This window comes from Pelophylax lessonae (genome assembly GCF_965119305.1).
Source record: "Pelophylax lessonae genome assembly, chromosome: 8".
NCBI classification, from domain to species: Eukaryota; Metazoa; Chordata; class Amphibia; order Anura; family Ranidae; genus Pelophylax; species Pelophylax lessonae.
In genome coordinates this window covers 104,490,891-104,504,643 of record NC_138775.1, presented here as the reverse complement: position 1 = coordinate 104,504,643, position 13,753 = coordinate 104,490,891, and the positions used below count along the sequence as shown (strand labels likewise).

At 42.8% G+C, this 13,753-nt stretch overlaps 1 protein-coding gene across 2 annotated transcripts in view; it reads right to left on the bottom strand.

Moving 5' to 3' along the window:
• The window catches only part of TOM1 (target of myb1 membrane trafficking protein), a 400,254-nt gene extending 390,452 nt beyond the window's left edge, over positions 1-9,802 (bottom strand). For both annotated transcript variants that reach the window (XM_082266183.1, XM_082266184.1), the window contains exon 1: positions 9,666-9,802. In XM_082266183.1, coding sequence (XP_082122309.1) covers positions 9,666-9,717 — 52 coding nt within the window. In that variant the 5' untranslated portion in view covers positions 9,718-9,802. The remainder of the gene's footprint in view (positions 1-9,665) is intronic.
• Positions 9,803-13,753: the final 3,951 nt, after the last annotated feature.

The window sequence follows — 13,753 nt, the reverse complement described above, 5'->3', positions numbered from 1 at the left end:
GGGGAGGGAGTTCCAGCTGATTGACAGCCTCAGCTATGTTCGTGTGTGCAGTGTGAAGAAGGGATGTGTCCCTTCCCTCCAATCAGCTCTCAGAGCTCTACTTACTGCGCTCTGCAATGTAATTTTAACTCTCTGCCCCCTTTTTTCTGACAGCTCAGAGAAGCTTTGTTTAATCTCAGTGTATCAACTGAGACCAGTCACTTCACTAGGTATTTGTAACGAATCATAATTACTTTAAAGTAGAACTAAACCCTTATTTCTCTGCCAAGGAAGCGGCCATCTTAGCCTCCATTTGATCTACAGTATAGGGCTGCAAGGAACGATTATTTTGATAATCGATTAGTTGGCCAATGGTTTGGATTAATCGGATAAAATGAAAAAAAAAAAAAAAAGTGTGGCGTAGAATTTAGTTATTATGTAAAGTTTAAAAAAGACAATTTATTCTCGAATATCTCTATGCGGTGGTAAATACGAATAACCAGCTATACGATGCTCAAATCCCAATAGCTTGTGCATGTATTTAAACTATTAGGTGCTAAAGGGGTGTGACCACATATTAACCACTTAAGCCCAGGAAGATTTTACCCCCTTCCTGACCAGGGGGTATTTTGCGATTCGGCACTGCGTGACTTTAACTGACAATTGGGCGGTCGTGCGACACTGTATCTAAACGAATTTGGCGTCCTTTTTTTCCCACAAACAGAGCTTTCTTTTGGTGGTATTTGATCACCTGTGCGATTTTTTGATCACGCGCTATAAACAAAAAAAAGAGCGTAAATTTTGCAAAAATAGCAATATTTTTCACATTTTTTTTATGTGAAATTCCCCCCCAAAAAAATGTAAAAATCAAAATTTTTTAACATTTTCGGCCAATTTGTTTTATGCTACCTATGTTTAGAAAAGAAAAAAAAAAAAAGCGTATTTTGATTGGTTTGCGCAAAAGTTATCGCGTTTACTAACAAAGGGAAAGATTTTTGTCATTTTTGTTGTTTTTTTTTTAACGCGTAATGGCGGCGATCTGCGATTTTTTTTGCGGTACTGCGACATTGCGGCGGACAGATCGGACCCTTGACTGACATTTTTGCCACTTTTGGGGTTACCAGTGACATTTGTACAGTAATCAGTGCTATACATATGCACTGTTACTGTAAAAATACACTGGCAGTGAAGGGGTTAACTTTTTTTGAAAGGGAGGGGCTATGTGTGTCCCTAGGGGCATGCTTTCTACTGTGATTGGCTGTGGCTTCGGATGTAAGAAGAGTGATCAACGGTTCTACATAGTAGAACCGTATGATCATCCTTCATACACAGGGGAGAATGACAGGCAGCTTGTTTACACAAGCCGCTCGCTCCCTAGACCCTCACAAGCTAGCGACGTAGCCCTACGTCACTTTGCCTGTGAGGGGCTGACCGCCGACGTAGATAGTCGTGCGGCGGTCTGCAAGTGGTTAACACTACAAATTCAGGATAACCCTCTGTACACTGCTACACCCTTTCCAGCAAACTTTTGCGATGTAAATCAGGGATATTTAGTTAATGTATATTGCAAAACAATTTTAAACTGACCAAATGCATCAAAGTAATCCCTCTTATGGCCAGTCCTACACTGCTCTGCCACTGCAAATGCTACGGTGGGTATCATGCCAACATGGGGCATAGAGACACAAGGTGGGGGAGCGCTACTAGGTTCAGGTCTGGTCACTGACCTGCGTTACAATAGAGAAAAGATATACCTGTGCTCAAATCCCAAAAGCTTGTACATGTATATAATCAATCAGGTACAAAAAGGGTGTGACCACAAATTAACACTACAAATTCTGGATGGACTATATGCAAATTAAATATCCCTGTTTCTCATTGCATAGTTTCTTGGAAAGGGTGTATAGCAGTGTGCAGAGCGTCCATCCAGAATTTGTAGCTATATGGTGAGGGAACAAAATGGATAGATATAGATAGATAGATAGATAGATAGATGCATAGACACACTAGTGTTGTACCGATACCGGTATTGGTGCCGATACTAAGCATTTGCACTTGTGAACTGAGGTTCTGTTAAATGAAGTTGCAAGCTGCAAAGAAATCAGGGAGGTCCAAATCACACTGATCTGCGGCTTTGAAATCACTCTGAAGTAGTGCAATTTCAAAGCCACAGAAGAACTGTTCTTCATAATTATATAGAAACGGTAATAATTTTTCATTAGTCTTAAATAAAAAAAAAAAAAACTGTTACGACATTAAAAATATGTATCAGTAATTGATATTGGGGAGTTCTTGAGAAAAAGTATCAGTACTTCCTCTTCTGGGGTGCCGTCAGTGCTTTTTGCTCCTCCTGTTTTAAGAGTGCCCCTAAAGCAAGCCGTGAAGTATAATAATATGGAGTTCCCCCAGAGCAAGGTAAAAAATAAAAATCTGCATTTAGAATCACTTAAAATCACTTCCTTCTCCTTGCCAGGACTACATGTCCCATGAGGCATTGCTCCTCACACATTCACAAGCTTACTGACATTTAAGTAGGGTGTACTGGGCTGTATGTGTGTGGTGCACTGTGTATACCGACATGTATGGAGGGTGTACTGAGCTGTATGTGTGTGAGACAGATCCTGATCCGCAGCTGTACAGGTCAGGAGATGTCTCATTACCTGTGATTAGCTATGTGCAGTGTCGGCTTCCAGGCAGGATCGGGGAGGTGGGATCCCGAACACGCCCAAACCCATCTCTAATGGAGGTGTACTCAGCTGTATGTGTGCTGCACTGTATCTTCTGACATGTATGAGGGGGGTGGGGGGAGAGTTGTGCAGAGCTGTATGTGTGCTGCACTGTCTTCTGACATGTATGAGGGGGGTGGGGGGAGAGTTGTGCAGAGCTGTATGTGTGCTGCACTGTCTTCTGACATGTATGAGGGGGGCGGGGGGAGGGTTGTGCAGAGCTGTATGTGTGCTGCACTGTATCTTCTGACATGTATGAGGGGGGCGGGGGGAGAGTTGTGCAGAGCTGTATGTGTGCTGCACTGTCTTCTGACATGTATGAGGGGGGCGGGGGGAGAGTTGTGCAGAGCTGTATGTGTGCTGCACTGTATCTTCTGACATGTATGAGGGGGGCGGGGGGAGGGTTGTGCAGAGCTGTATGTGTGCTGCACTGTCTTCTGACATGTATGAGGGGGGCGGGGGGAGAGTTGTGCAGAGCTGTATGTGTGCTGCACTGTATCTTCTGACATGTATGAGGGGGGCGGGGGGAGAGTTGTGCAGAGCTGTATGTGTGCTGCACTGTATCTTCTGACATGTATGAGGGGGGCGGGGGGAGGGTTGTGCAGAGCTGTATGTGTGCTGCACTGTATCTTCTGACATGTATGAGGGGGGCGGGGGGAGGGTTGTGCAGAGCTGTATGTGTGCTGCACTGTATCTTCTGACATGTATGAAGGGTGTACTGAGCTGTATGTGTGCTGCACTGCATTTCCTAATATGTAAACAAAAAATGCATTCTGCATGCAGGCCAAGTAATCGGCTAACTAACTAATCGATTATGAAAAAAGTTGACAACTATTTTCATAGTCGATCGATTAGTTGTTTTAGCCCTACCGCAGTTGCTGTGGATGCTGCATATGTGATCAGTTATGACACTAGCCATTTCATGGCTTGACAGTTCGAGCAGGAGCACAAGCACTTGTAACAGTTACCATCCATGGCATATCTTGAAATGTCAGTTTTGGGAAATAGTTAAAAATCAATGGTTTAGTTCTGCTTTAAAATGGAAATAACCCCTTCGGTCGTTGGTAGCAAGAAATCTGCCATCTTAGGCTCCATGCACACAGGGCGTCATAAAAATGAGCTCCAAAGCGGTTTCTTGACGCCAGGAAAAAGCAGCTGTAAAAACATGCTTTTAGGAGCTTTTTCCATTTGCGTTATTGTACGTTTGGCCACGTCGCTTTATGTATATGGATTGGTTTGCACAGAACTTAGAGTTTTCTAACTATGGGATATTTATTTATTTTTTTTACTAGTAATGGCAGCGATTATCGACTTACAGCGGGACAGATATTGCGGTGGACAAATCAAATACCTGACACGTTTTGGGAACCAGTGGCACTAATACAGTGATAAAAATATGCACTGTCACTGTACTAATGATACTGGCAAAGAAGGGGGTTAAGATTAGGGCAATCAAAGGGTTAAATGTGTGCCTAGCTAATGTTTCAGTGTAGTGGGGGAGGTGCTTTTATTAGTGGAAGGCATGGATCTGTGTCCCTGCTTTACAGAAGCACAAGATTCATGCCTTCTGTACTAACCGAACGGCGATCTGCCTTGTTTACATAGGCAGACTGGCATTCTGCCTGTGTACAGAACAAGCCGCAGGTGACGGTGGACCTCGGGTCCGAGGGACCTGCTGATCAGTTTTTGCTGAGTAAAAATCACAGTGGGAACAAGCTGCTGGCAGCGTACACTCACGCCTGTTACCTGGAAGTCCAGGATCATGTATTGCATTATTTTATGTCTTCAGGACACCTCTGGATTGCAAGGATGTGTTTTGTCATCTTTGAAGCATTTGGAAAAGAATGGAAAGAAAAAAAGAGTTTGAATGGGATAGTGACAGGCACAGCTTAGCATCTAAGAACCATTTTAGCGGGTATAAGTGTGAGGGAAATCTGTTGCTGGGTCAGAATAAAGGGCCATACACACTTGACGAAAATCGGACGAAATATCCTCTGTCTTCTCAGTGTTCATTACCGTTTTTAGTTGACAGTGCATAAATGTTCACAAAATTTCTCGTCCAATTTTTCTTTTTTTTGGCACATTTGTTCGTAGACTTCGGGGTTGTCAGCAACTTCAGATCATGCGCGGTCTTTCGTATCCGATTTTTCACGGACGTACTGCATACACATTAAACGAAAATCGGTCGTCTGGGGACGGACAAAAAAAATTTTGGTGTTTGTCCCTTCGTTTTTTTTCGTTGAAAATGTCGGCTGCTGAAAGTTGTTTACACACTAGGCGAAAATCGGACGATTTCACATCGGGCGGGAATTTTCGGCAGATTTTCTACTAGTGTGAACCCTGCTTAAGTAGGCAGGTTTCTGTTAGGTCAGAATTTGCCCCAATCCGAATGAGCCTCCCCTGTAGCTAGGGAGATTAGGTAGGTAACCGGTTTTCCCCTGCTTTTCTAACGCCTTCAGAGCTCGCCTAAGTGATATTTAAGGGGGCTCAGAATGAGAGGATTTCACTTCACCTCAAGATCTCAAGCTGTTCTGTTCCCCTCCTCCCCTTTTGTTTGTCGCAGACAGTTTTTACTTGTAGGGTCACCTTTGCGTAGTGCAAAGGGGGACGATTTTGATACATTATACAGTTATTTATGATATTCATGTGTTTGGATAATTCTTTGATATTAAGTTTGTTTAACCTGGATCATAGTGGTCGGATTATTTTAAATGCTTTTATTGATGTTTTAAAGTTAATTATTTAAACAAGTATTAAACGGCCGCTGCCTTTTAAAATCCAAGTTTAGTGTGAAGTGTCATCATTTTATAGATAAGTTTAAGCAATAAGGGAAAAAGTCCAGTCTACTATCCCATAATTTTATCTCACAATATTTTGCAAACTGCACTGTGGAAATGTTTCCAGTTTCTAGATGTTGGTTTCACCATTTTACTGAGAGGAGGAATGTACTACGCAGACTATAGGTAAACATTATGCTGTGAGATTGGAGAACAATAAAAAGGAAACGTTTAAAGGTTATATAGATAAGCTACCCTATTACCTGTCAATTAAGACGTGATAGGACAGCGACTATAATCTACCGTATCCCAACAACCACCCAACTGTAGGTGGTACAAGATGGAGCCCACAAGCAAACTGAACTGGAGCCTTTCCCATGCAGTGCCCCCTAGTGGCAGAAATGCAAATTAGTCTTGTTTGAGAACTGCAGAAGTAATGTTACTTGAATTGTATTCCAGGATTTGCTTGTCTTTAGCTGAGAGAACTTGTAATATTTTAAAGACTTTATAAAGTTTAAGAAACATTTCATTAAATTCTTCACGTAATATAGATTAACCACCTCCCACCCGGCCACTGTACATATACGGCCGGGTGGGAGTCTCGTCCTTCTGATCGGACGTTCCGGAACGTCCTTCAGAAGGAGCGAGATCGCGCCGCCGCGGGCACACGCAGCGGTGCGATCTCGATGTGCATGTGTCCCTCGGACACAGAGCAACAAGATGCGGCAGGAGGGCCCTGTGATTGGCCCCCCTGATCACATGACGGCTGTGTCCAATCTCCTCCTGACAGATCCTGTCAGTGAGGAGAACAAGAGGGGATCTGTACTGCAACCGGGGGGGGGGGGTGGAAATCAGTGAGTATTTCTAATTACTCACTAATCACAGGGGGGTCTGTGCTGGTAATCATAACATTGATTACCAGTGCAGCCCGGGGGGGGGGGTGCCACTAGAGCCACCAGGGATGCCCACCCATGACCACCAGGGATGGCAAACTGCCCACCAATGCCATCTATCAGTGCTGCCCACCAGTGCCCATTATTGCAATCTATCAGTGCTGCCCACCAGCGCCGCCTATCAGTGCCCATCAGCGCTGCATATCAGTGCCCATCAGCGCTGCATATCAGTGCCACCCCATCAGTGCGGCGTCATCAGTGCAGGAAAAAAAAACGTATCTATTTACAAAATTTTATAACCTAAACAAAAAAAATGATTTTTTTTTTTCAAACTTTTGGGTATTTTTTTTATTTGTGCACCAAAAAATAAAAAACCTGGCGGTGATCAAATACCACCAAAAGAATGCTCTATTTGTGGGGAAAAAAATTACACAAAATTTGGTTTAGGTACAGTGTTGCATGACCGCACAATTGTCATTCAAAATGCACCAGCGCTAAAAGCTGAAAATTGGCCTGGGAAGGAAGGGGGTTTAAGTGCCCAGTATTGAGGTAGTTAAATACCATGTAATATATACATTCTTTATCACTGTGTGTATATAATTTTATTTTTTTTTTTCCCCTTCCATTTTTCTTTCTTTCAAGCCTTCCCATCTCTACCCCCTCCATACAGCTCACAGGAACAGAGCTGAGGTTATCAATCTGCTAGAGATCTCTCCCCATAAACATTTTTCTCTTGATGTCAGGAAAACTTGTCAGAAGGGATTCATGCAGATAGCAGAGGAACACAGCAGCAGACCAAAATGACACGTTGTGCTCTTTATTGAGACCAGGACATACTATAGAGCAGCCATTTTCAACCAGGGTGCCTTGGCAAAATTCTTACAAATTAAACATAAATTGTATACAAGCCAGCAGGTGGATCAAGCTTGCCTTGCAGTTACACAAAGCCACAGGGTTTCATTATGCACCATTACGACTTTCTAGACCCTGGCATCCTAACAACCAATGACATCATCAGTTAATAAGGAGGATGTCTGTTGCCTCCACAGCATCCTTGTTTGACCCTCAGCACTGGGGTGACATTAGCTGACTAAGAAATTGAGGGAGAAAAGAAACACTGGAATAGTCAGTACCGGTGCGCAAAAGCGCATTTGCTTTGGAAGAATAAATCACATTTAACGTTGGGTGTCCTACATGTGGATGTTGCTGCGTTGTACCACAACTATTCCAATATATTTACACATTTTAGAATGGAGTGCCTCAAGACTGTCCATAATTGTAAAGGGTGCCTTGAGATTGTCTATGTTTTTAACCACTTGTCGATCGCCAGCAGTACATATACTGCGACAGGTCGTCTCTATTGCACCAAACTACGTACCTGCATGTCGTTACATGCAATAGCCAGTTGGGCCGTGAGCGCATGCCGCAGCCAGAAGTGGGAGCCAACCAGCGGGTCCGGCAGACACGATGTCCGCCAGCCACCCGCGATCACTCCCTAGAGACACAGAATGGCAGTCTGCCCATGTAAACAAAGCAGACCACCGTTCTGTCACAGGGATCTTGTGTTCCTGCTATTTAGAAACACGGATCTCTATGTTCCTCTAGTGAGTCCATCCCTCATACAGTTAGAAAGCATCCCCTAGGGAGATATTTAACCCTTTAGTGTTAGCCCCTTCCCTGCCAGTGTCATTAGTACAGTAACAGTGCATATTTTTAGCACTGATTACTGTAGTAATGTCACTGGTCCACTCAAAAGCGTCAGGTGTCCGATCTCTACACTGCAATGTCGCAGTCCCGCTAAAAATCACTGATCGCCGCCATTACTAGTAAGAAAAAAAAATAATAATAATGACGACAAATATTTTTCCTAGTTTGTAGATGCAATAACATTTGCACAAACCAATCAATACACACTTATTGGGGTCTTTTTTACTATATGTAGCAGAATACACATTGGCTTAAAATGATGAAAAAAAAATTAATTGTGAAATTTTTTTTTATTGGGAATGTTTTATAGCAGAAAATAAAATATATATATTTTTTTTCAGAATTGTCACTCTTATTTTGGTTATAGCGTGTAAAAAAAAAAAAAAAAAAAGGACATCAATTTTATTAGGGTACAGCGTTGCAAATGTCAGTTAAAGTAACGCAGTGCCGTATCGCAAAAAATGATCTGGTCATTAAGGGGGAAAGCCTTCTGGTCCAGAAGTGGTTAAAGGGGGCCTGGACCGAATAAGAGGTTAAGAAACACTGCTATAGAGGGATATGCTTTGTTCAGATTTCATGTCCGAGGTTTACAACCACTTTAACGCTCAGTCAAACCATTAAAGGGCTGGGGGTCTTGACTGATCGCCACAGCAAAGGCAGATGAGGAGGAGGCGAAGGTGGAAGATCAGCTCCACTTTAGTGCCGGTTCACACTATTGCGATGACAGATATCGCATGTGATTTGGAGCGCACTGCATGGCTGAATTTGCACCACAATCGCAGTGAACTCGCACAGGACCCTTTTTTTGGAATCGGATCGCATGGTTCTCATCAGTACGATCCGATTCATGTGCGAACTGTCAGATAGCACTGCGATATGCGATCCGATCTGGGGGTGTTAACTTTGAATTGACACCCCCAGCGTATCGCATATGGCAGTGCTAACTGCCTGTGCTGCGGATGCGATGCGGGAACACGCTGTATATTCGCAGAGTTGCCGCATCGCAATAGTGTGAACCGGCACATTGATAAATTTGGTGTACAAATGACAAATAGTGAGCAAGCAACTATAAATAGCGCTGTATATCCAACGATTTCAAAACAAAGTAATAACACCCTAAAGCCTTAGGACTGGGAAGGTGTGGACTCTGTAATGAAACTATAAAAAAGCAACAAAATCCAGGCGAGGAAGGAATAATAAAGATGACATTTATATTAACTTCAATTAGGAATTTGCAGCATCACCGTCTGCACTTTTTTTAGTTCCGTGTGTCATCACCGCATTACCAAACACCTTTCCAGCTATTTATTTACAATGAGGGAGGGGACCGGGTGACTGAACTCCAATCCCACCTACTGGAACACATCTATCCCCCCATTGGCCTACGCAGGACGTCTGCAAAGCAAGTCACGCGTCTATTGGTCAGACCCACAAGCAGCTCACATGCTATAGGCCACAGCGTTCTGTAATCGGTTTACCATTCAGGTTTGAGCAACTTCCCTTTGCCTCAAATGAAACAGACAAGTGTCTGGAAAGTAAGGATTCTATCTGCTGCATAGCGTACAATAGAATGGCGGACTCACCAACGCGCTGCCCCACCGGAGTGCCAAAAGGGTTTCCCAACAAGAACTCCATGGTGCACTACGACTAAGGTTACTACTTCACACGGCAAGCGCAGCTACAACTCTACAGCCAAGTCACATGACACTCAGCTTCCACCCGGGCACGCCCACCTCACTGCGTCACTCAAGGAACAAACTTGTATTACACGCCCCCACAGGAAACACGTGCTGGTCATAGGACACGCTCAAAGAGCTGGAAGGGAGGCGGGGTTTGATGGCTAAAGCAGTTCATAAATGTGGTTTGTGTCATTGGGTGACAACATTCTGATTGCAGTGAATTTCGTGTGTCACGAAGCTTAGATTGTACCCTCATATACAGCAGAACAGACCAGTGTAGATTACAGGGAGCTGTGTGTAGAAGCTTAGATTGTACCCTCATATGCAGCAGAACAGACCAGTGTAGATTACAGGGAGCTGTGTGTAGAAGCTACAGACCTACATTATACTCTCATATGGTAACCAGATTTTTAAAATAAAATCCAGGGACATGTTTTTTTTTTTTTTTTACTAGTAATGGTGGCAATCTGCGACTTATATTGTGACTTCAGTTTTGTGGCAGATATATAGGACACTAAGTGACACTTTGTGGGAACCAGTGACATTAATACAGTGATCAGTGCTAAAAAATATATAGTGTCACCATACTAATGACACTGGCTGGGAAGAGGTTAACATCAGGGGTGATCAAATGGTAACTGTGTGCCTAACAAGTGTTTTCTCACTGTGGGGAGGTGCTTTTACTAAGGGAAGGCATGGATCCATGCTGCTTTGCAGGAACACAGGATCAATGTCTTTCATACTGACAGAACGGACAGCAGGCACTCTATCATGGCTCTGGCTAGCTCTGTCACAGTGTGTCACATAACATGGCTGCTTGGTGACCAATAAGTTAATAGCAGCCATGTTATGTGACAGTGCACTGCCAGCCAGAGCCATGATTGAGTTATGATACCATCCATTATGCCAGAAAGACAGACACAGTGCAATGCATAGTTCCCAACTCTCCCTGATTGGCAACAAAGTCCCTCTGTCCCTATTTCCTCCTCATTTGTCCCTCATTTTGGTCTGCTCTATAAAGTTGTTTATAAATTTCACTTTTTATCTTTCAAAAAGAGTTTCCAAGTGCTAAACCTTCCATCCAATTTCTAAATTGCTGAATTTGTCAATTTTTAAAGCCAATATAAAGGAATAGTAGTGGCAATAAAAAGCACTTGTAGGTTTAACTAATCATTTTTTATGTATAATTCTCCTTTAACCACTTAAGCCCCGGAGCATTTTCCTGCTCAAAGACCAGAGCCCTTTTTTCAACTTGGCACTGTGTGACTTTAACTGACAATTGCGCGGTCATGCAATGCTGTACCCAAACAAAATTGACGTCCTTTTTTCCCACAAACAGAGCTTTCTTTTGGTGGCATTTGATCACCTCTGCGCTTTTTATTTTATGCTATATTAATAAAAAAAGAGTGAAAATTTTGAGAAAAAATGACATTTTCATTTCTGTCTTTTAAAAAATATCCAATATACTCAATTTATGTCATATTTTTTGGGCAAAATGTATTTAGCTACATGTCTTTGCCAAAAAAAATCCCAATGAGCGTATTTTTATTGGTTTGCGCAAAAGTTATACACCTTGAAAACGTCATATCTGACGAAACGTGCGTCGGTCACGGCGTGCTAAGGTCACTGCTTTGAATTTGAGGACGGGCGAAGGAGCCGACCGGCCGGCGGCTCGCATCCTATCCACGCTTTCTTAATCAACATTTTTGTAAGTTGCTCTTCATATTCTGAATTAAAGTTTGTTGGGTTTTACACTATGGAGTGCTTTTTTGTCCCCCTCTTTGGCTTGGTCGGCTGGACTTGGAGCAATTGATATCAGATATCCAGAGGATCGTTTTGAGACCTTTTGCTTGTCACCTGTTACAGTCTGGTAAGCGGCAGTGATTTTGGCTTGGTTCATCAGACCTCTGAGTGTCTTTTCACATTGCTGCACCTACTTCCTTATGGTATTTGGCACACACTGAAGTCATTTCTGTGATCGTTTGGCTTGCATAAATCAGACTCTGGTAAGAGGCAGTGATTTTGGTGGCGGTTCTGTATCCTCTTGGTGGCTATTGGGCTGTTCTATTCACGTATTACCTGGCCGTTTGGCAGTGTTAATTGTACTGGTGTGGTGGCCTTTCCTTTCACCTTTCATAGTGAAGGTTCACATATTGGGTGTTTGAGAGATTATCATACAGTGTCAAGCTAGGGATATGTAATTTCTCTTCACATGCAAACATTATCGGGGAACCACATCAATTTTTGGATTCGAGGCTGCAGACCCACTTCATCTGGTGCTTTGAGGGTCTATTCCCTTCATCTATCTGGTAAGGAGATCATTCATCTGGTGACTTATATTTCAAATTGAAGAGTTTGGAAGAACTCCTGAGTTTTGGGACATTTATTTGACCATTGGACAGTCTATGTGGACATTTTTCCCGATTTTATATGATTTGACATTTATGTGAATATTTGACAACATCACTCATTAGCGCGACTTACCTATTCCATGCAAAAGTTATAGCGTCTACAAACTATGGTGTGAATACTGGAATTTACGCTGCTTTAATTTTTGACTGCCTATCTCATTTCATGAAGTGCTAAAATGGCAGGGCAGTACAACCCCCCCCCCCCCCCCAATTACCACTTTTTGGAAAGAAGACATCCTAAGGAATGTCCTGAGAGGCATGTTGAGCTCATTGAATATTTCATTTTTTTGTCACAGGTGTTTGAAAAATGACTAAAAAACATTTTTTTTTTTTTTTTACACTGAAATGATATATTGCTCACACATGCCATGGGTATATGTGTAATTGTTCTGCTGCTTCTCCTGAGTACAGGGATACCACATATGTGAGACTTTTTGGGAGCCTAGCTGTGTACGGGACCCCGAAAACCAATCCCCACCATCAGAATTTCAGGGCGTACATTTTTCATTGCATTTTCTCACTACCTATAACGGTTTAGAAGGCCCTGAAATGTCAAGACACCACAACCCCCCCCCCCCCCAATGACCCCATTTTGGAAAGTAGACAACCCAAGCTATTTGCTGAGAGGCATGGTGAGTCCATGGAATATTTTATATTTTGCCACAAGGTTCGGGAAACTAATTTTTTTTTAACACAAAGTTGTCACTAAAAGATAAATTGCTCACACATGCCATGGATATATGTGGAATGACACCCTAAAATACATTCTACTGCTTCCCCTGAGTACAGGGATACCACGTGTGAGACTTTTTGGGAGCCTAGCTGTGTACAGGTCCCCGAAAACCAATCAACATTCTCAGGTTTTCTAATGGCGTAAATTGTGCATTTCACCTCCGCACTACCTGTCACAGTTTCGGAGGCACTAAAATTCCAAAATAGCACAAAACCCCCCCAAATGACCCTATTTTGGAAAGTAGACACCCAGAGCTATTTGCTGAGAGGCCTGATGAGTCCATGGAATATTTTGCCACAAATTCCGGGAAATATATTATTATTATTTTTTTTTTTTTTACACAAAGTTGTCACTAAATGATATATTGCTCACACATGGTATATGTGAAATGACACCCCAAAATACATTCTGCTGCTTCTCCTGAATACAGGGATACCCCAAGTGTGAGACTTTTTTGCAGTCTAGCCGAGTACAGGACCCCGAAAACCAATCCCCACTTTCAGGCTTTCCTAGGGCGTAAATTGTTGATTTCACTCCTGACTACCTATCACAGTTTCAGAGGCCATGAAATGCCAAGACAGCACAACCCCCCCCCAAATGACCCCTTTTCGGAAAGTAGACACCCTAAGCTATTTGCAGAGAGGCATGTTGAGTGTTTTGCAGATCTCACTTTTTGTCACAAAGTTTTGGAAATTTAAAATAGAGGGGAAAAAATGCATTTTTCTTTTTTTTTCTTCATTTTCCAAAATAAATGAGAGCTGCAAAATACTCACCATGCATCTTAGCAAATACTATGGGGTGTCTACTTTTCAAAAAGTAGTCATTTGGGGGGGGGGGGGGGTTGTGCT